The sequence below is a fragment of the Trichosurus vulpecula genome, chromosome 1 (assembly GCF_011100635.1).
Source record: "Trichosurus vulpecula isolate mTriVul1 chromosome 1, mTriVul1.pri, whole genome shotgun sequence".
In the NCBI taxonomy this organism is placed as follows: Eukaryota; Metazoa; Chordata; class Mammalia; order Diprotodontia; family Phalangeridae; genus Trichosurus; species Trichosurus vulpecula.
The window spans coordinates 545,545,222-545,569,024 of NC_050573.1; the positions used below are offsets into that span (position 1 = coordinate 545,545,222).

Genomic DNA, 23,803 nt, shown 5'->3' on the forward strand with positions numbered 1-23,803 from the left:
CCGGTGCCCAGCACATTATAAATGTTTATTATTATTACTGTTATTCCTACATTTCCTCTAAGTTATTTAAATTGAGAACGGAACGCGGGCTTTCTTTGTGTTCCTAGGTCAAATAGACCTCAAGCAAAGTTAAAAGGAAAACTGAACTGTCGACCTAAAAACTGACGGTCTTATTTTATGTCTGACCTCTGTATGTGCTCCCCATCTCCCAGGTGACATGGAGGTGAGTGGTCTTCCACTGGAGCTGTGGCGCCTGATCTTAGCCTACATGCGACTTCCCGACCTTGGCCGCTGTAGCCTCGTGTGCAAGGCCTGGTATGAACTCATCCTCAGCCTGGACAGCACCAGGTGGCGCCAGCTGTGCCTGAGATGCGTCGAGTGCCGGCATCCCAATTGGCCCAATCAGCCTGATGTGGAGCCTCGGTCTTGGCGAGAAGCCTTCAAACAGCATTACTTGGCTGCGAAGACGTGGACCAAAAATGCCCAGGAATTAGAGTCTTCTAACTGTTTTTATCTCTTCCGACGGAGAAAGGACCGGCGCATTCTCTATGTTGGACCTGGTTGTGAGTTTGACAACCTGGGCAGTGCCTTGACCTCAGCCAACATTTATGATAAGATTGTGCTATTACCAGGCATCTATGAGGAGCAGGGCGAAATTATCCTGAACGTGCCTGTGGAGATCATGGGCCAAGGAAAGCTTGGAGATGTGGCTCTGCTGGTTTGTGTGGATCAGCACTGTGCCACAACCCGGCTGTGCAATCTTGTCTTCATGCCAGTGTGGTTCAGCCCTGTTATGTACAAGGTGGGTGTGGAGCAAGACTGAGATCATACAAACCCAGATACTCATTTTTCTAATCTTAATCTTCAGCTCTAGGGACAGTTCATGCTTTTTCTTTCTTATTCATGGTTAGAGGCAGCGGACAGAGAGCTAAATCTGAGTCGGGAGGATCTGATTTCAAATCCAGCCTCAGATACATATTAGCTGTGTGACCCCTTTTTGCGCTACTTTCCTCACCTGTAAAGTGGGGATCATAGTAGCACCTACCTCTCAAGAGTGTTGTGAGGATTAAATGAGATAATATTTATAATGCACTTTGCAAACCTTAGAGTGCTATATAAATAGTATCAGTATGCTAATGTGTGGATTGTACACATCCCTTCTTTCTTTTCCCATCCATTTTACTTTGTCCTCTGGCTTTTTCATTATCCATTTTTATCTCATTATCTACTACAATCAGGAAGGAAGGAAGGAAGGGTAGAGAAATCCAGAATAGTCTCTTTTGGGGCAAATTTTATTCTTTAAAACCATAGGAAAAGAAGGAAATTGGAAATTGTGACTAAAAAAGATTTCTAGATCACTTAGTTGTCAGCAGTCCTTTTATACTTGAGAGAAACATTCAGAGAAACTAAATGATTTTTCCTAAATCACATAATATATACCTAACTGATCTGGAAGAAGAAAGTTTGTGTCACTAATCTGTTTCATTTGGACCACTAAACCCTCCTAAAGCTGACACAAAGACCTGGAGACAAATGTTGAGTTTTTTTTTCCCTACAAAGTATGAGTACAAATAAAGTAATTGACATTTTTTTTTGCCTAAAAAAGAAGTTAGCAAGGGGTAACAATAACTCTTTTCCAGTATGTGAAGACCTCACTTATCCTCCAAAGAGGTTATTCATTTACAAGGAGGGGCCAACAATAAATGAACTTAAATGATAGCAATGAAAATTTAAGTTGGCCATAAAGGAAAATTTTAATGGCAGCAAAGATGATTAAATACTAGAACACATCAATAGGGCTTCTAATCACTCATGAAGAATTTTTAAAAATGGATGCATGTTTTATGGACCTCCCTAAATTAAATGACCTCTTCAGACCTCAACCAAGTCTGTGATCTCATGATTCAAATATCTCAAAGAGGTTAATATAAAATTTTAAAATTCATTTAAAAAAATAAAGCACTCAGTTCTCATCTTATTTTGCTTCTTAGCCAGGTTTAGGTATCAGAAAAGTTTAATGCTTTTACTCAAGGCTCTGCAGTGGCAAGAATGGTCAATTCATAGAAAATGAAGATTTCTAGCAGGTGCCCATGACAGTGCTCTGCTGTGGGAGTCTCCCTGAATCTGAATGCTCAATCCTTGAAGCAGTTTTTGGCAATCCCAAGCTTAGTTGAAGCTGTTGTATTGAATGTATTGTTAATGCAGATGGAAAGATCTTTCCCATCCATTAATAGGCCCATTTGACCTACTTAAGTCACACGGAAGCCTATTGAGTTTGAGTCCCATGAAGCCTGTGGTGGGAGTGGAGCAGGAAGGGTACAGCAGAGCTGAGAGGAAGTTGGTCAGAGCAGTCCGAGCTGGGGAAGGAAGCAGAGAAGCAAGGCAGCTAGCTGTGAGTGAGAGAAGGGCCTTTTGCTTGAGGGTGTTCGTTCGTGGGAAGTCCCTTACAGAGGGAAGGCTCGGGGATGGCGGTGCCCCCTGCATTGCTAATGTGTATAGATTTCTTTGTTGCTATGATAGATTTGGCTTTCTGGTGTTTGAGTAAATGGTTTAGCTCTGGCTTCCATGTAGAGAGTCTGTTATGTTTTGCGATTCAGAACTACACTGGCATATTCATAGTCACCATAGGCGCTGTGAATATTGCCTTGGCACTGCAGCTGTAGAGTTCTGTAATTCTTGAATCAATCTATATGTCAGGTATTATTATTGTTTTTGTTATTAGAACCAGACCCACAAGGCTTTGAGTGACCTCACTGTAATGGGAGTTAACTGGAGCTGGGTTCTCTAAAATGGATAGGTCCTTTTCCTATTCCCCCATCCTCTCCAAAGCACCCTGCCCAAAGAGTTCAAGATGCTCCACTTGGGTACCAGGGGATTGTACTTCCACTCTCACTCTCCCCCGATACTATTCTTTTGAATTTTGCCTCTGTGACTGTGGAAGGGCATCTATCCTCTGACAGGAACTGGGCCTATAAGCATCTGATGGGCCTAGTCAAGTTCTCTTCTGCTTTATCAACTACCCAAGACTGGACAGTTCTATGATATGAATTACAAAAAATAAGAAGTCTCCTGGAATCTCTGTGTTCAAACTGGTAACCTGAAATACCTCTGTTAGAGCCCCCTTACCATCATCACTGCTTCTCTGAATTATTCCATCCCCTAGTTCCAAAACTACTACAAGGACTCCCAGTTGTATGGAAAGGGCTAATGTTATATTCTGTTTGTTCTATTCTTGAAGGTGGCGTTTGTGCCCATTAGTACTTAGGGTAGAGGGATGTGATGAGAGAGGCAGACACATACATTTAGTTTAAAATGTGTCTCTTGTTGATACTTGTTGATACTAAGTTGATACTTAGCAGTGGTAAGTGGGACCAGGAAAGTCATGCTGAAGTACAATTCTAATGGGTGTGAGAGGTGGATTGGGCTTCAGAGCTTCATTAGTTGGTAAGAAATACATAATTCATTAGTTATTTGAAAGAAAAAAATCCTTTGTGAAGGCAGAAGGAGATCAGAAATAAGGCAGGGAAATCCCTAGTTGCTTTGCAATTTCATTTTCTTATTTTCCTTTTTTAGGTATCTTCAGGTCATGTCCAATTTGATAACTGCAACTTTGAGAATGGGCAGTTGCAGATTCATGCTCCAGGAACCTGCCAAGTTAAATTTTGTACCTTTAATCAAGCCAGCATCAGCCTTCACAGTGTAGCCCTTTGTGTCCTTGAAAATTGTGAGTTTGTTGGGAGTGAAATTGCCTCAGTGACTGTGGAAGGGCATCCATCCTCTGACAGGAACTGGGCCTATAAGCATCTGATGGGCATGGTCAAGTCCTCATCTGCTTTATCAGCTGCCCAAGACTCAGCACCTTTTAACCCATCAAACCAAGAAAGCTTAGGGCATCTGCCCACAGTGAACTTAAGGACCTGTGAGATTGTCATAGGTGAAGACCAGAGTAACTTCCTTATGACTTCAAAACCCCCACAAGCATGTGAGAAAGACTTTGAGAAGGAGAATGAAATTAGCAGGGACCTCTGCCCCGCCAGGGACAGGAAGGGGATTACCTATGATGCCGACTCCAGTGACAGCAGCCAGAACTCTAGCAGTGAAAACGAACCTGAAGACCAGTTTGTGTACAGACTCTCCCACCAGGCGCCCAGTCTGAGCCACACACTGGCCAGGTCTCTGCTCAGCAGGCCGCAGACCACTCAATTGTCCAACCTTCAGAATGGCCTCGAATTGAAAACCCTGCACCAGGAGCTTCAGAGAGACAGTGAGGCTCAGTCCCTCGCCAGTTCCTTGCAGGGTTGCCTCATTAGGAAGTGCCTGTTCAGAGATGGGAAGGGGGGCGTCTTTGTCTGCTCCCAAGGCCGTGCCAAGATGGAAGGGAATGTCTTCAGGGACCTGGTGTATGCTGTCCGGTGCGTGCAGAATAGCAAGGTGCTGTGAGAAGTGTTCAAATGCACATCTGTAAACAAGCAAAAGTTGAGTCCTTAAGATGAGTTTTTAATCAATTGAGTCTAATTGTTTGCCTGTTTCCAGATACCTGACTCCTGATTTACCTGAGGGACCTATGTATAAAAACATCTATGTGCAGTGAGTGCTTGGTGTGTCACTGGGCTTGTTAGATAACTCAGTTTTTTCAGTGGTACTTTTTAAATGTATGTGTTGCATTTCTTTTGGTCTGCTTGCTTTCCCAGTTATGCTCTCTTCCATCATTACTCATGTAGAAAACATGTCCATGTCCATAATTTTTTTAAAAGAATGTCGTTGAGAAATTTAGAGCAGTTGTGAAGGTCAATGAGTACTCATGTGTTCGTTGCCTTCAGCGGAAAATCCAGTGGGGTCAGAATGGCCATACCTAATTCTGTCCACACTCAGAGAGCACCTTCAAGAGTTCAGGAAGGCAGGAAGGATGTGGTCTAGGCAGCATTCCTGATGTCTGAAACCTGATTCCTGCTGTACCAGGAAGGCTGGTCTTATAAATACAGATTTTCATATGGTCAGCACACATTACTACTCTAACCCAGGTCCAGTAGAATCAGTGAAACAAAGTGTCACTGATTAGTCAAGGTCTCTTTTAAATGACATAGCCCCCTGAGCTGCCTTTGTTACTAAGTTACTCAAAGCCATTCTGAGTGGTTTCCTTGTGCTGCTGAGAATCACTCTTATTAGTGAATCACTTAGGGGGAACCCCTCTACCCCAACATAACCCTAAAGCTACCCCTGAAATGACCCCAGAAAACCCTCTAACCCAACCCTATAACATATTCAGAGGACTGTGGTACTTTTTCACACAGTCAGTTGTGGCGTTGGTGAGTTCTGTATGGGCTTCCTTCTAAAAGTGATGATAACCTGCCCTTTTCAAATCTGGAGGAAACTGCTTTATATAAGAGTGTAGTTCAGGAAGTTAATACTCAACTTGTGTCTAAAATGCTAAAATTGATAATCTTTTTTTGCCCCAAATTCAAAATCCACTAATATTTATGCAGATGACTTTGAACTAATGCTTTTTTCTTAGACAAATTTAGCACTCTACTATTTGTCTTCCCTTAGTAGAAAGGAATAAGGGAATTTACAAATTTAAGGCTATTTACATATTTATTAACTCATTTGGTTTTTTCAAGTGTCTGTGTTTAGAAGTAGAGGAATGTGGGTTAACATGAAGGAAGTACTGCTGCATCCTGGGGCTTCAAAAATGATGACTATCTTAGTGAAGGACTTGCTCCATCAGGTCCTACCAGGCTCAAAGACTAAATATGGGCCAGGGACAGGCAGGATATGTGTCCTCTGAGGACCAGCCTAGCTAAGGTGGGAGAGGCTAATCACCAGAGGAGGGGCCTCCAGGTGATGATTTTTTTTTTTGCATCAGAATGAAAATAAATGTTACAAACAGTATTATCTTGATGCTGGTAATTTAAGTTTTAGCAGATTAATCACTTGTGGCCTAATCCTAAGTGGCCACTTCCCTTCTCCACACAGTTTCTTTCCCTATCCTCTAAAAAGATTGCTGCCTCTCTACTCAGTAGAAGAAATTTGCCCCTAGATGAGTAGTTGGCCCTCTGGTGTCAAGGAGTAGATTTTAACTTTTGATCACCTGAACAAAAAGAGGGGCTCCCCATGTTTGAGTTGGGGCAAAAATCAGTTTAATCAAAGCTTAGGAAAAACTTCAGTGTAAGAGAATAGGAAAGTAATAATAATTAAATGAATGAATAAAACATTTATTAAGTGCTTTCTGTGTGTAAAGCACTGTGTTAAGTGTGGGAAGCTCACATTCTGATGGGAGAAAGGTCTCATGGTTCTTAAGATACTGCAGCAAATCAGATGCTAATATTTCCTTTTTAATGCCATTTCTACAAAATTGTATTAGTTTCTGATGTTGAACTATTTGACAATGCCAAGGACTGTTTCCTAAGATCATGGTTGAGGATACTGGGCTGGAAGCATTGCTATTCCCAAGGCTCTTGGGTTCATGTTCCTGGGCTGTCTCCATCAGGATCCAAGGGGAGATGGCAGTCAGGCTGGTTTTGGTGATGGCGGTGGTTTGATATGCGTGGCAGATGCTGCCTCCTGTCTCTCCCTCTGGGCACCCTACTACTTCAGCAAGGCCAGCTGGCCTGCCTTGCATGTGTTTGTTGATGATTGGTGAGGATGGCTGCACCCCAAGAGTTGCCTCCCCAGATGATGGCTTTGAGAGCTGGATTGGAAGTGGGACAGGTGGTCTGCAGGGCACTGCCATTCCTAAGTTCCCCACAACCACCTGCCTTTTGGTGGCAATTGGGAGGCTGTTGTTGCTAGTGGTGATGAGGAAAGTGGGCTATCTGCCAGGTATCAAGGAGCAAATTTGAACTAATTAATTATCTAATGAAATGAAGCATTAAACATTCAAGACAAAGCAACCAACATAATGATTGGCTCAGCCATATTCTCTTTACCCATTGTAGGATGTTGTTCTATAAGACTTACAGGAAAGTAGAAGGTGGTCACCTCTTGAAAAAAAACAGAAGAGCCCATAGTACCCTCCTAGCCAGAGAGAGTTAGAGAATTCTTCTTTTCAGGTAATTGCTGCCATGGAGCAGGTTCTCCCTTCAGCAGCTCTCTTGTACAGGAAAGCTTCACTGCCAACAGCTACAGATACCACTCACTCGCCAGCTGTTGGTTTGTGATTCTCTTGTGAGTTTCCTTCAAGAGGATACTCTAGAAAAAAAAATAAGGAGGAAAGTCCATTTTTCTCTTCTTGGAAGGAATATTGTGTCATCTGGGGGAAAAAAAGCCTCATACCCCTTAGAAGAAATTCATTAACCATTTAGTTGTTGTGCCAGAAATCCCCAGGAATAAAGAAAAGTCTGCTGGCACCAAATGATAATAAGGACTTATAAAGGGTGGTAAGCACCCTCCAAAAAGAGAAGAACTAACTGATAGCTTCTGGGTTAGTTGTTAGGTAACCAGTTGTACACAGAATGCTCTATTGTGCTAATAATGCACAATTTCTGCAAAATATTGCTTTTAACCATGGTTGCTATGGTACCACAAGTAGTTAGTTTGCTGCCCTTTCTATTTCCTGTGGAAGGGTGGGAGAGATAGAAGACTACGCATGGAAACTGGTCCTAGGGTTTTTTAGGAGGCAAAGATGATAAATGATAACAAATGAGAAGTCTATTGGGTTGGAGCTTTGTGAAACATCTAGAAGCTACTTGCGTGGTCCATAAAAGGAGTGGTTCAGGGACTGGACTAAATGAATGGGATTGCTATGAGAGAGTCCAATACACTTGGATGTTGAAATGCTAAATCACTAAGTCCAGAGAGTATTCCATCCAATAGAGAGCCATTTAAGGCGTTTTAGGGAGGTAGCAGAATTTTCAGTTCAGCAATCCTGAAGCAAGGTGCTGTGCCTTGGTGCTGGGAGGTAAAAAGATTAATAGTCCTTCCCCTTCAAGGAACTTATATTCTACAGATTAGTCACATCACAATTCTCCCCAGACACAATTATATCACCATTTTATTTACCCTTTCCAAGCTATTAATTAATAGATTCTTATGTATGCTTTATCCCCCTCTCCCAGTTCATTAAAACAAAGAAAAAATAAACCACTCATTATCATTTAATAACATTTCAGATTCTTCCATTTTGATCTATAAATGAGTAGAAGTTCCAGAAGAGTTTCTAAAAATAAACCTGTAACATGTAACATGAAAATAAACTTGTAACCTAGATTTTAAAAACTGTATTTAGCCTCCCCCCACACCTGCAACAAAAAAGTTTTTGCTTAAAAAACATAGTAAAACTGTTTCTGACCATGGATAATTTAGTTGTAAACAAAAACTTAGTGGGTCTGATTGAATGTAGACAGCATGGTAGGAAACAGTTTATTTCTGAAATTATAGGATGATAGATTTTGGCCTAATATAAGGAAAAACTATAGTTCAAAAGTACAATGGCAAACGCCTTGGGAAGCAGTGAGTTCTATGACTGGAACAGTTCAGGCAGAAGCTGTCAAGGATGTTAAAAGGGATTCTGGCATTGAGCCCTGGGCTTAGCACAGGGTCTGGGGCTTAATAAATACTTGTTGACTGACTGATCTTTAAGGTCTTAGGATTACAGAGCTAAAGTTTGAAGGTGCCTCAGAGGCCACTTTACCTATGAGGAAACTGAGACCCAGAGAAGTGAAGTGACTTGCCCAAAGGCATGCAGGTAGTGAGTGGCAGAATCAGGACTCAAATTCAGATCATCTCCTCACTCCAGATTTAGTGCTCTTTCCACTAAACCAGTGGATTCTTAGTGAATCGTTCCTTGACTTACCCCATAGACTATGTCAGTTTCTTTTCTCTTGCCCTAGATGCTGAATATATGTTGCTATGTCAACACTGAAACTAACCAGTCCCTAAAGATCCTACTAGGTTGAACACAAGATGAGTTTTTATCAGTTCACGTGTTTGTGTTGAGGATATCTCTCATGAGCACAGGAGAGCTCTGTATTTTCTATATTAGATTCAATCTTTTGTACTATTAATACCAAAGAACCCCAAAGTTCTTTATCGAGACCACCTAAAAACAATAGAGGTTTTAAAATGTTTTTTTTTAAAGAGGTAGATTTTTAAAAGAACTTGGGTTTTTCTCAGCAGAAATATTCCCTCTCTTTTTCTTTTTAAAGTCAAATCCAGTTGATTTCAAATAAAGGTGGACTTTTTTGGATACAGTTTAATTCAATTTTTAAAATTGGGAACAAAAACCAAAAAAAATCAATTGAAAAGAGAAATACACAAAATTTGAAAGATTAACCATATCTACATTATAAAGAACTCTAAAACTAAAATGAGCTTCAGTTTTCTTAAAATAAGTATCTCTCTGATTTGGATTCTTCTGACATTATCTTACTAACCAGTTGACTCAGCTGGTTTTCTCAGGCCCTGGATAGAGGTAGAAAGGGTTGCAAGAAACATACATAAAAGGAATGGAAGCAGATGAATAAGGAGTTTTCTGTACAGACCAATGTGGATGCACAAGGAACACACTAACCAGCGTGGATTTTTAAAAAGAAAGTGGAAGAAGCAAGAGCAGATAATAGAGGATGCTGAAAAAAGCGTTGCATGGTCTTATAAGAATAAAGTCAAGAGTGTTAATGCTCAGAATAAGCTGAGGCTGTTGAGGCAAACTAAGGATGAAAAAGAGGTAATTTATTTTTTTAAGTAGCATGAGAGGTTGGAGGGAAATGGAATCGAAGAAGGAATGTAGATGGCCTAGTAGAAAACAAGTTATAGGGAAATTATAGGGAGCTTGATTTTGGCCTAATATAAAGAACAACTATAGTTAAAAAATAGAGTGGTTCTTCCTTGAAAGGCAATGAGTCCCATGCCTGGAAGAGTTCCGACAGTGCTGTTCAGGGTGGTCTTATTAACTGACGGGAATGAGAAGGTTCTGTTTTTTTCTGCCGAGGAGAATGCTCTTTGGTCTGGAAAGAATGAGCAAAAGGTTAAAATAGGAAGCTGATACCCAGGATAAGTAAGAGGTTACTATCAGCCCTTGATGTTGGTTTGGATCCCCTGATCCAGATGAATTACATGCTGAAAGAACTGGTGGATGTGATTGCTGAGCCACTGTTAGTGATATGTGAAAGAATGAGAGAGAAACTCCAGAATTGAAGAATGGTAGCTTTTCCCAGTTTTCACAAAAGGGAAGAGAATGGAATCTGCAGACTATAAGCCAGTGAACTTGACTTCAGTTCCTGGCACAATTCCAGAATATATTTTTAAAAAGATGATCAGGAAAGTCTGAGGAAAAAAAGCAGTGATGACAATGATTCAGCTTGGATCAAGGACAGGTCACACCAAATTAGCCTCATTTCCTTCACAGACAGGATTACTAAACTGGGAGATCAGAGGAATGCTATAGATATAATTTACTTAGATTATGGCAAAGCATTTGCAAAAGTGTCTCGTGCTATTCTTGTAGAAAAGATGAAAAGTTCTAGGCCAGATGAATGTGTAATTGGTGGGTTTGGGGACTAGTTGAATGGCTGGATCCAAAGAATTGTCTTGACGTCATAGCTTGATGTCAGCTTAGAAAACTCTAGTGGAGTGCTCCAGGGAATTATTCTTGGCCCTGTGCTAGTTAACATTTTTATTGATATAATTGACATCCTTAATCACATTTGAAGATGAAACAAATATGGGAGAGTGGGCATCATAGATTTAGAACTGGAAACCTTAGAATCCATCACATTTAGCTTCTTTATTTTTTTTACAGACAAGGGAACTGAGCTAACACACTGGATTATGATCAAGATCCAAATAAATTTTGACAAGCTAGGACACTGGCCCAAAATAGATGAAATTTAATAGGAATAATTGTAACATCTCGGAGTAAAAAAAGAATCAGCTTCACAGTACAAGATGGGGGATGGGGAGGAGGCATGGTTAGCAGTTTATCTGAAAAACATCTAAGGATTTTTTTTTATTTTTTTGAAGGGGGAAGGCAGGGCAATTGGGGTTAAGTGACTTGCCCAAAGGTCACACAGCTAGGAAGTGTGTCGAGTGTCTGAGGCCGGATTTGAACTCAGGTCCTCCTGACTCCAGGGCCAGTGCTCTACTCACTGTGCCACCTAGCTGCCCCAGATCTAAGGATTTTTGAAGACTGAAAGCTCAACATTTATAAAAAGCATGAATATGACATTAAAATAAGTTCGTGCAATCTTGGGCGGCACCGAGTGGCGTTCTTTCCAGGAATAAGGAAGATTATTTCCTCTCCTCACCTCTGTGTTCTGCCCTGGTCAGACCACTTTTGGAATATTTTGTTCAGTTCTTCTGCCTTCTAGAAAGGTCATCAGGAAGCTGGAGAGGATTCAGAGGAGAGCGGCTAGGATTGTGAAGGACTTTGTGTTCATATTATCAGCTCATGCTAAGAGGATCAGCTGAAGGAACCAGGAATGTTTAGCTAGAAGATTTGCGGAGGGCAGGCTTTGGGGGGGGGAAGAGAGCAGGAAGCAGGTCACGAAAGCTGTGTTCAAGTGTACAAAGGGCTGTCATTTGGAAAAGGGATGGGACTTGTTCTTTGTCACTCCAGAGAGCAGAAATAGATGCTGTAGGTGGAATGTGCAAAAAGGCATATTTAGAATTTATGTAAAGAAAAACTTCCTTAGCTATTAGGGCTATCCAGAAGTAGAATGGGGCTGCTTCAGAAAGTAGTGGGTTCTTCTTCATTGACATTCTTCAGGCCGAAGCTGCATGACCATTTGTTATGGTGTAGAAGGGATTTTGAGGGGGCTGAGATTTATGAGACCTTTTAGGCTCAGAAAAACTGTGATTCTTTCATTTGGAGTTTCTTTTTAGAGCCAGTGAACTTCTTTTTGGAAAAATTGGGGTAATGTTACCCAGTTGGCATTTTTTTGCCTACAAATAGGAAATAAATTTGATTGGTTAATACATTTTAAAGGCTCCCCCTAAAGTGTCACTAGCATTAGAACTGGAAGAGCCCTTAGCCTTAGGTCAGCTAGTCCAACCTCCTCACTTTAGGCTTAAGGGAAATGGGGAGGCAGAAAGGCTGTGGCTAGTCATGCTCATGTAAGGTTAGGACTAGAATTCAGAACCTGACTCAGTCCAGGGCTTCCCCCACTCTACTTCATGTTTCCTTCCATCTTTACAGACCTCCTACCTTTCTGGTATGGATCAAGGAGAGAAATCTGTTTATTTCAGAAAGCTTTTAATTTATTTTTCAGCTTGAATCAAGCATATTTCATTTGCTCCTGCAGATTGTCCTGTTTTCTGGCGTCTTAGAGAAGCATTTCTTGTATGTTTTCTACTTCACTAGTTTGATTTTAATTGCTGACAAATTGAATGATGATCAAGCCACGTCAGAGTGCTACAGTTGCTGCAGATTTCCCATGTTAGAAATTAGCCCGTATCTTCCCCGAGGAGTGTCACACAAGTAACGGGTTCTTTCAGTTTTACTGCAGAATCTTGGTCTCCTTGTTCTTACTCGATGCTAAGCACCCTTCTTCATAGTTAAAACAGGCAACATCTGATTTACTTTAGAGGTTATTGTTGAAAACTCGAGATCAAATCCACATTCCTTTCATGCCTCCATAGGATTTAGGGACATATTATCCAGCTATTAATATTTAGTTTTAAAATCATTCTAAGCCTCTATCAAAACCACAAAAAAATGAGGTCAGCTTAGAAATCCCTGTCTGTCTTTCACTCGTGCTTTTGTGAAGTTACCAGGGACAGATATAGGGCCAAGAATGCTTGAGGAGACATCTGCAGTCCTTCATATTTGTGCAATTGTGGCTTAGATGTATAATGCTTTTTTGTAACAAGTGGACAGTTTGACTTTTTATATGGTATTTCCAACTTCAAAGTTGTTGGCACTATCCCTAAGATAGAGAGATCTCTCTAAGTGGTTTCAGAGAATTGCTGCAGTCTTGAGTTTTTTAGAACTTTAAGTAATTATTCTGAGATTTTCTCAATGGGAAAGGGGCATGGAAGGTTTTCTGAATGAGCAGGTATCATGTGCTCTTCCAATTGTGCATTCAAGGCATGAAGCAGTGCTCACTAATGTTCTCTTTATACAGTAGTCACACTCTTTACAAACCTAACTTATTTTGGGATCTGTGTGACAATTTATAAAATTCTGAAATTTATCTCTTGGTATTTCCCTTGTGATTATTGCCAGAATAGCTACCACCTACTCCAGTGATCACATTGCAGAGCTTTGACTGAATAAATTTTGAGAGATGAAATAGACTCCCATTGAAAGAAGCCACAGTGCTAATTTGCCTGACTCAGATTTCTATGTGTAGGCAAGTTGTAGCCTAAAAGTTCCAAATTAATATTTTATGCTCATTGGAATTTGAACCTCCTTGAGCAAATATAGCTGCCTCTCATTACATAAGCAGATTGTGTGTTCCATGTTAGAGAGGCAGGGAAAAGAATGCGGCTGGATTTGGTGTCATAAGACCTGAGTCCACATCTAGGCCTTGCATGACTTCAGGCAAGTGACTTAACCTCTCAGGGCCTCATTTGTAAAATTAGGGGGTTGAACTAGCTCTCAAAGATGCCTTCTAGCTCTAATCCCTATAATACTTGTAGAAAAGGCATGGTTTTCTTTTGCTCTTATAATATTGAAGAGAAGTGATTATTCTTCTGTTATATTAATAACCAGTTATTAAATTAGGATTAAGATTTCTTCCCCTTTATTTCTTCATTTAGGGACCAGCCCCTGTAGAGGGTTGAAGGACCAGGCTGATAGATGAGATTACTCAGCTCCTCGATCTAGGGCAGGACCTCACCCAACCAGAAGACCTTACTTCCGTTTAGAGTATAAACTGAATCTAATCTAAGTGAATTCTAGCCCTAAAGTCTATGCCCTTGCTGCCACCCACTCGCCATGGTTTATTAACCCAGCTCATGAAGGAGAAAACTAACCAGAGTGGTCTGGATAGAGATGAATTTTTTTTTGCCCAGTTAGCAGGGAGGTAGCTGAGTCTCATGATCAAACCATGTTCTCAGCAGGAGGAGCTGAAGGCTTTCAGCCCACCTCCTCATTTGAAACTCTACCCTCTCATTAATTGTTCACCAGTTAGGGTTGATTTTCACCTGTTGGGCACACTCACCCCTTTTTCTGAAGGTATTTAAGCATTCTGTGATCTCATGGTTTTATCTTTGGTTAGCAAGAAAGACTACTGCCCATCAATTTATTGATTATCAGTTGGCCTAATTAATAAATTGATTATCAATTACCCAGAAAGTGTCTCTCAGGCTTTTCATTCATCTCAGTACTTAATAGTTTCATCATACCTTAAGCCAAATAAATTCAAAATACTATATAAATGTCATTTTTATAAATGAAACCATGTGATGAGAATCCACCTTAAGAGCAGACAGAATAAGTCTGTATCATTAAGGTGTGATTTGAGGAGCTTTTAGAAGATACCTATCCCCACCACAATAGCTACTCAGGGACTTCAGTGTCTGAAATTCTACCACAGAGGATTGATTGCTATTTGTTAAGCCTAGGTCTCTCTGGGAGTCCTCTGTTAGAATTCAGGTAGTCCTTGTATGAGTATCATATCAAGCCAAGCTAGATCCTTATTAAAACAATGGGATGCAGAAGGGCTGGTGAAGTAAGATATACTTTGCCTACTTCATAGTTTTGGCTAAGTTAGGCTCAGCTCTTTGAAACTGGTGAAATGCAAGGATTTCTGTTCCTCTTATGCCTTAAAGCTAAACCAAGACCAGTCAAAGGGAAATAAAAGTTTGAGATAGTTATCCGCATTATTTAAGGCAGGTATGGGATGACAGGATTTAGGAAGGAGGAAGAGGAGGTGAGAACATCGTTTGAACCACCGTCTTGGATATTCTATCGAAAAGAGCTTTCTCCTGGAAGAGCCCTTAGCCTTAGGTCAGTAATGGTTCTGGAGTCAGAAAATCTGGATTCAAATCCCTTCTCTGCTCTGTACTACCTGTATAATCTTGCATTAGTCACTGAAGTTTCCTGGGACTCAGCTTCCTCATCTGTAAAATGATCCAGTTGGACTAGATTATCTCTGAAGTCCCTTCCAACTTTGGCTCCATGATTCTCCTAACCCCTATGTGTTTGTCCATATACTTTATTTAGTGAAACAAATAGAGCTTTAGGAAAGCATTCAGGGCCTCATGTTTGGACTTGATCCTTTGAAGAGACCTGATCGAGACCTATTTCTGTGCCTTTGGCACAGACTTTGGGGATATCCTTTCTCCTCTGTATAAATCAGTTTCCCTTTCTGTAAGATGGACTTTTATTAGAACTGTATTGTAAGGGCAAGGGGCATTGTAAGGACAAGTAATAGTATGAGAAATTCTTCTAGTGACTTGAGAACGAAGGTCAGGGTTGACATCCGGGCCTTTCCTGGACCTGCTCATGTTAGAGCTGTCCTTTGTATTAAAACTGTTCCACCTCCATAGTTTATATATGTTACAGCTGTAACATGGACAACATGGCCATTAAAGGGAAGGGGACTCAGTCTCCCATCTGCGGTTATCAGGAATGAATCCCTAATGATAGGTTTTACTCTATTGTTTGCCCTTTCCTTAGCTTAATCCAGTCCACTCTTATCATGGTACACTACTGGGTGAGGTCTTAATTGCCAGAGGGACAGGTTTTGCATTCTAGCTGTCATTTGCCCTTGGTATGAGTGAGGGCAGCGGTAAATGACTATGAGGAAAATGAGGAAGAAAATCTTGATTGACTGATTCACCATTTAATTAAGGGATTGAATGAATCACTTCTACTGTAAAAAAGCAAGGGAGATATAATTTAATGTTTCTTCTGATACATGTTGTTCACTAAAATGAGACTACGCAAAAGCCATTAGCAAGCTACGTCCAGTCATTCATGGTTTTTAACAGTTTACTTGACGGGAAAGAAATGAAATACCAGGGTCACCTGTGTGGGTGGCATGTGGTAGAGGAAAGAGCCCTGAACTTGGAGTTCAGAGACCTTTGGTTTTAGATCTAGTTGTGATTCTGTGGACTCTTTAATAAGTCACTTTTCTAATTTGAGCCTCACTTTTCCCATTCTTAAAATTCATGTTAATACCACTTGCCTTCTTAGCTTTGCCAGTTGTTGTAGAATCATATGAGGTCATAACAATGACAAAGCTTTGATCACTATAAAGTGTTATTCAAATGTAAGGAATTATTGTTATTAGTATTAACATTCTTATTACTAGTTTAACAGTGGTCATGGTGATATGGTTTTGTTTAACCGAAAAGGAAAACTAGCTCGTCTTCTCTTGGGTAGGCAAAACCACTCTTTCTCCGTTCTTCCTGTCAGGCTTTTCCCTTCATCACCCTCATCCGTTCTGCTCCCTGTGAAGGGGGCCCAGGATGGCACTCTTTAAGCCTTCCTTGGAGAGGCAATGGAGGAGAGGATTTGCCATAGACCACTACCTCAGAGAAGGGCTTCCTTCTGATTGAACTTCCTTATCAAACCTTCTTCTTCCGTCATGCCCTTGGCTCATTCTAGATGTAAGTCCAAATTCAGTCAATCTTTTCCTTGATTTGGGGAGCTATAATGATAGATACCACTAAACATCCTTTTTGTCCATCTCAAGCCCCCAGCTGTTGATCTCAACCATAGAAAAGCTTTCCCCTTTTCTCTCTGTACCCCAGAGTGACTGTAGTTTCCAGTTTAGTTAGTTCTTTAACTTTTTCCCCAAGGAAACACACATACACACAATGACTATATCTTAGAAAAGTATTCTCAAAGTTTGACCACTAAGTCAAAACTATTTTCATAATAACACTAAGGTGTTTTAATTTCTAATATGGTAAAAAAAAAAAAACCACTGTAGTTAATGACCATCATTAACAAAAGCTCTTTGGAGAAGAGACCTCAATAATTTTCTCAGAGCATAAAGGGATCCTGAGATCAAAAAGTTTGGAAACTGCTGTCTCAGAGAAACTAATTTCTTTTTGAGAACATTTAGCAAAGATAGAAAGCAAACAGATTAAAGTAATAAATGGGCTATGTGAGAGGGTGTGTGTGTGTACACATAGATATACATACACACAATTAAACTCAAGAGTCAGAGTGAATTGAGACCTCTAGGGAGGTAAGAGTTTCGCCATTTGTAGTTATGCCAAACAGGGACAGCTGCAGTCTCTTTCTAGTCCCATCCCCTCTCCTTCTCATAGGGCACACAGGGTCCCATCCTCCTACCCCTCCCTTCCTCCCCCTGCCCCCCACCAAAGAAAACTGGCCCCACTGGAATTTCTTCCTGTGTCCCAATAGCAGCACTTCCTACAACCACCCTTCAATGTGCTTGCAGTTTTCCTGATGGCTGTTCCCTCTTTTCTGACCTTTCTGACAATTCCCTCTCCCTTTCAGAGAGGAAGGAGGGGTCTAGCTTTGTCAGTTTCATAGCTGTTCAAGGCTGAAACAAACATGTATTTGTGAATCCCCAGTTACATAACAATTCGGCTAGCAGCAGCTGTTGACGTGTAAGACCCAACAAGACCAGCAGCAAGAGCTGCCAGCACAGGTTCTTTTGATCTGCTTTTCTTTAAGAGGTTAACAATCTGACCTTAATCAAACATACATATACCACTCATTTAGTTCAAGGGAAAAAGCCAGCACTCTGAACTTCAGAGCAAATACAAATAAATTACAGAGACAATATAAACAGACCAAATCACAATTCAGTTACCAGAGAAGAACCAATGGGTCTGGGTTAGCAAAGCTGGGGTCGGGGTGGGGGGGGCAGTCACAATGGCTTGCCCAGAGTCTCAACACTCCTTCCATGACTGAACCCCAAAGGCACAACGCCAACCTCTGAGTTTATATATCCCGTTCAGGGTCAAAGGGCATCACAACATTCTACTCAAACCCATGTGACCTAAAAGCTTCTGGTGTCACAAACATGTGACTCAAACCTATGTAAACTAGCCTTTCCCTTGAGGTAAGCAGGTCATCAAAGACTCCTGACTTAATCAAAGAAACAAAGGCCAGACTCATCCAGGGCACTTTATTAAATAAGTGCTCCAAAAGAGAAAACAGTAAAAAAGTCCCGCCTTAATTACTGATACAAGTTATTATGAAAATTGTTTTTATTATTTATTATTTTTATTTTATTATTTTGTTACACTATGAGAATATTTTTTAAACCAGCCATTAAATAAGACCCATTTTTAGTTTGCTTCCTGGAGAATGAACTAACTTTAATTAAAATATTTTTCCCTAACATAGACTCTGTTTACCCAGGAATTGACTGGATAAGTGGAGAAATGAGTAGGAACAGTCTTATGTGTCAGGTAAAATCCATAGGATGCCACAGGAATTCATTTCAGACCCTGAGCAGCACCCAAGTTTGGAGTGTCCTTGGAGTCGAGTTACCATGACAAAACAGGAGCATTAACAAATTCCCCACACTCTTAAACCACAATGTCATATTGTGTAGAACAAACAGCTTTATCTTTTGTCTCTCTATCACTTTGCAATTGAATTTCACCCAGTCTATTGTTTTCCCCATTCTGAAGATTGCTTGGGAGAAAAGACCAAGTCAGCTCTTTCAGAAATGAGTTTGTCTTCTATCAGAAATAATATTTATCCAGCCCTTTGTCTAACAACCTTAATCCAAGTTATTTCCAGAATTGTGAATGGACAATATCATTTATGCCCAATAGAAGTCAGTCAAATGTCTCGTTAACTTTGCAAGGTTAATTAGGCTCTCAGTATGGTTTCATTCTTTTTAACAAGCTCTTGTGCTCACAATTTGTTCTCTTACTTAAAATATTTTTGTTCTCCTGCTGTGATCTTTGTGGTTTACCTTATTTGCAGAGCCTCCTGATTTGACTGTCATGTTTCATGGGCAATCATTGAACCTTTCAGGAAAAAATTGAAGTTTAAAGGTTAAGCTAGACAGAAAAGGCTTGAAAATCCCTAGAGGATATCACTCAAGCCCAACAAGGTGTTTTGGACATTTGAGCGAACCAGACTCCTGTGATCTGAGTTTATTTTTAGAGAAATTAAGGTGATAGTGGAGTAGATAGTAGATAAAAGAGACTATTTGGAATGTTAGGCTGTGTGACCCTGGGTAAGTCACTTAACCTCTCTCAGGCTCAGATTCCTCATCTGTAAATTAGGATTTATTATAACATCTAGTTCACAGGGTTATTATGATGATCAAAACAGATAATATACATAAATGGCTTTGTGATCTTAAAGAGCTATGTAAATTCTAGCTGGCTAGGTGGCTAATTAGCTAGCTAGTAGTAGGAGAATGACCTGAAATGCACCACTTAGGAGAAATAAGGGTTAGCCATTTAATATTGACAACAATAACAGCCTTTCTTTTTCAAGAGTTTGTTTCTTTGGGCAACAATGGACTCATGTTTTACCTTGCTGTCCTAATCTGAAATGTTTAGGTTTTTTCCGCAAATTAACATGATTTGATTTCCCTAAAGGAGCATCAAGTAAAGGCAGATTTAAAACTGTGGGAAGTTATAATAACACCGCTGGGAGAAATTCTAACTGATCAGGAAAGATTTTAGTGTTTTTGGTTTATAGTTTTAACATTTCTCATTAAATGAAGAGGACACAGGTGCTAGCCCTGAGAGAACAGTTTGCAAGTTTCTTATCCTTTGTCCTTCATTCTGAAAGAGGACCATGACATCAGGGAAGTGATGCCATGACATGTAAGTGAATTGGATTTAAGTGAGGGAGTGCCGTGCAAAGTCACCAGTGTCTCTGCTAATGTTTTTCCTCATGCTTAGCAGCCTAAGGATTAGGATGAGACCAACTGTTACCATCAGCTGCCTCCTCAAGACCTGCTTCCAGGTCATTCCAAACATCCCAGTGAGGAGAGGCCACTTGAAAGAGGTGGCATTTGAGTTGATGCCCAAAAGGAGCTAGGCATCCCAGGAAATGAGGAGAAAAAGCATTCCAGACCTGGGGTCAGCTTGTATGAAGGTGCAGAGAGGGGGAATGGGGATGTCATCTATGATGGATGGCAAGTTGATTACATTGCCTGGAGCTTGGGATGTGTGAGGGGGAATAATGTAGAGTCAGTCTGGAAAGACAGATGGGAGCCAGATTGTGCGGGCCTTGAAATTGCAAACAGAAGTTTGTATTTTGTCCTAAAGGCTGTAGAGCTGTTGGCTCCCATGTGAGTGGCCAGGCAGCCTTGTCAAAGGAAGAAGCTAAAGGAGTGGGTGCCTCTGGTAGTGACATGTCTTCCTAACAGTGGGTCATCCCATATGGGTTCTAGGATGGTTTGGAGCTGAGTAAGAGTCTACACAGAAAAGGATGGGGGTGGGAATACATAGTAGTGGAAAGGCAGATGGCAAGGTCCTTGAAATGGCTGAGAGTGTGGAGATGAAGCTTAACCTGGGACTGGATAGTTGTAGAGGCTCAAGTAGATTTTTAAAAATTATTCTTCTAATGATGGACTGGGCATGCCTGCCATAAAGAAATGCTAATAACCAAAAAGTAAGTCACACACTAGCCTTATGACCCTGGGCAAGTCACTTAACCCTGTTTACCTCAGTTTCCTCATCTGTAAAAGGAGCTAGAGAAGGAAACGGCAAACCACTCCAGTATCTTTGCCAAGAAAACCCCAAATGGGGTCACGGAGAGTCAGACGTGACTGAAAAGTGACTGAACAAGAACAAAAATTATTAGCGTAGGATTGAGCTCACCATTCCAGTGCTGGTTTTCCAAAATGATATAGAAATGGCAAAGGGACTCGGAATAAATCATTGCCTTCCTGAACATCTCCACATTGAGTGTGCCAGTGAATATTGCTGATGTTTTCCACAGTGTTGTGTTGTATTTTGTTTTGTTTTGGAGGCTGCAGCCATTGTTTTTAAGAGCCTTTTGCTTCTGGCTTCATTTCAGTGCCCTTGCTCAGAAAATCCCTCCCTACGCCTTCCCTCGTACTCTTTTCATTTCCATGGGGTCCTATCAGTTCACAGCTAGGCTGCATGATTTTTAAAAAATGGTTGCTTGGTTTTGTTTTTAAATAATATTTCCATGTGTCTACCTACAGATAAATGCAGAGTAAACATGAAACTCTGATCCAATTTTCTTCAAGAAATTGACAAAAGAGTGATAAGAAAACCATAGTTCTGAGTAAAAGAATGAGGGGGGGGAGTGGGAAATACACTTTTGTTTGGAAGCTAGGGCCAGATTATTTATATATACATATATATGCGTGTGTGCACATATATGTATGCACATACACATGCTTATTATGCCTGCATACACATGTATATACATATTAAACTGAAGCATTAAAAGAAAAGAATTGAAAACAATTCAGACACATATCAACTGGTAAGGGACGAGACTTTTCATTGTGTCATGCATTTTAGAGCTTTGTAACTGAACAATAAAAAATACTTTCTCTTTCTGGTTTAGATCATCATGCTAAAGAATGACATTTACCATTGCAAAGCATCAGGAATATTTTTGCGCCTGGAAGCAGGAGGCTTGATTGCTGACAATAACATTTATTCCAACTCTGAGGCTGGTGTGGATATCCGAAAGGGAGCCAACCCATTCATACTGGTATTACTCCATTTACTCTTCTTCTTTTTTAATTTTTTTTAGAAACTTGACTACCACACTTTTCTAGTTTCTGCTAACATTTTAAAATTGCATTTGTTAATTTGTTCAGTCTTTCCATTTCTGTCTCTGTTTCATGACTCATTCTCTGGCTCTGTTCATCCCTCTCTCTCTCTCTCTCTCTCTCTCTCTCTCTCTACATATATATATATATATATATATATATACACACATATATGTGTGTGTGTATATACATACATACATATCTATCTCTCTCGCTCTCTGTATATATGTCTGTCTGTCTCTCTCTCTCTTTCTCTCTCTCTCACACACAGAATTTACTCTATCTAGTTTTCGCTTCTCCTCACACTTTCTTTTGTTGCTTTCTTTTCTGACTCTTTCTCCTGTTTGGCTTTTTCTCACTCCTACTCTATCTTATATTTTTCTTCATTCTTTTTTTTCTTTATTTCAGTTGCAGGACATTCATTCATTCAGTAAGCATTTAACACATACTGTGTTAAAAGTATTGGTGAAAGAAAAGTTTCCTACTTATAAGGACACTTAATACTAGAGAGACACATCAGTAATTCAAGTAAAAAGTTAATTTAATGTTATAGAAAATTATATTTAGGATTTTAGTTCTACCTTAAGGTAATTTGTTGCATAGGCATTTTGAAACTAGAGTGAATTTGGTTTTATACCAGTATGTCAGCATCGTTTATTAAGTACCTCCCATGTGCCAGGGAGTATGCTAAGTGCTGGGGATATAAAGAAAGGCAAAAATGGTTCCTGCCCTGAAGGAGCTCATAGTCTAACATGGGAGACAACATGCAAGCAAACAAACAACTGTGCAAACACCATATAAAAAGGATAAATTGGAATTAGTCTTAGAAGAAAAGTATCAACATTACAGGGGACCAGAAAAGACTTCTTGTAGAAGGTAGGAGTTTAGCTGGGACGTGAAGGAAGCCAGGGAAGCCTGGAGGTGGAGATGAGCAGGGAGAGCATTCCGGATGTGAGGGACAGCCAACGAAAATACCCAGAGCAGAATGGAGCTGGAGTGCCCTGTGCAAGGGGCAGCAAAAAGGCCAGTGTCACTGGATCAAAGAGTTTGTGGAAAGGAATCAAGTATAACAAGACTGAAGAGTGGGAAAGGGCTTAAAAAAACAAGTGGAAACATCATTTCTTTGAATGCCAAACTCGTTCCATCTTAGTTATAAAAATATTCTCCAGAATTCTCTAGAAGCGGCTGTTCTCAGGACATATTTACTGAAGCCAGGGGGAAAAATTAAGCCCTCCCTGTTTCCTTTGAGGCACGAGTGAACAATTAAAAATCTGTATTTCTGTCGCCTTTAACCATGAAACCGTTTTATAGATAAAAAGAAATGCTACTATGTTCTATTCCAGGATCCAGAGGGGGACAATATTAAGGTAAAATGATAGGTTAGATTCCTTTGGCCTGTAGGAAAATGCCCTTCTCGGATAGGGTAAACCAGGCCTATTGATTTTTATGTCCGAGTAATCTTTAGGAGTTCTGGGAATCTCAGTATGAATCAAAACCATCATTGCAAAATGAGAAGGAAGGTTCTTGGTGACACACGGTAAGTCACACAATGGAAAGTGTACTTAGCCTTGCAGAGGATTAATTTCTGAAATAAGAGCCTTTACTTTTAAAACTGTTGTTTAAGAAGTATTTCCCATCTTCGCTGAAAAGAAAAATAAGTGCTATGTCTTTTTATGGACAGAGAAGAATGTTGCTAAGGTTAGCTTGTGGTGGCTACAGTTTATGTCCAGATTACTGAAAGGGGCTGGAAATGGAAATGCCAATAGTCACAGCGGTTAACATTGATTTCTTGCTACCCACATCAATAGAAAACCCTGTGAAGAAATTATACCATTATCCTCAGTTTATGGACAAAAAAAACCTGATACATTCAGAGGTTAAAAGTCTGAGGATATATAGTAAAGTAGAAGTCTTTCCCTCATGTTTCTATATTATATTCTTTTGTTAGGAGACATATTATTTGGACTTTTCTTCATCAGACTTGTGTAACATTACATCCACAACCAGGTTTCTTTAGGGAGTTTGCGGCAGCTTATTTTAGTTAGTATTTTAGGGTTGTAAAGCATCGTATTTGAGCTTTTCTCGCATGATCCTTATTTAGGGAGCTTGGGACAGGAGCCTGTCTCAGGGATGGAATGTAGTTTGGTAGCATATCTTTTTTTCCAATCCAAAGGAAAACATGCAGTTATTATTAGTGAGGAGGCAAA

At 40.3% G+C, this 23,803-nt stretch overlaps 1 protein-coding gene across 1 annotated transcript in view; it reads left to right on the forward strand.

The window, feature by feature from the left end:
• The first annotated feature begins 217 nt into the window (after positions 1 to 217).
• FBXO10 (F-box protein 10) overlaps positions 218 to 23,803 on the forward strand; it is a 68,419-nt gene continuing 44,833 nt past the window's right edge. Inside the window, exons 1-3 of the mRNA XM_036740802.1 lie at positions 218 to 802; positions 3,574 to 4,431; positions 21,386 to 21,535. Coding sequence (XP_036596697.1) covers positions 218 to 802; positions 3,574 to 4,431; positions 21,386 to 21,535 — 1,593 coding nt within the window. The remainder of the gene's footprint in view (positions 803 to 3,573; positions 4,432 to 21,385; positions 21,536 to 23,803) is intronic.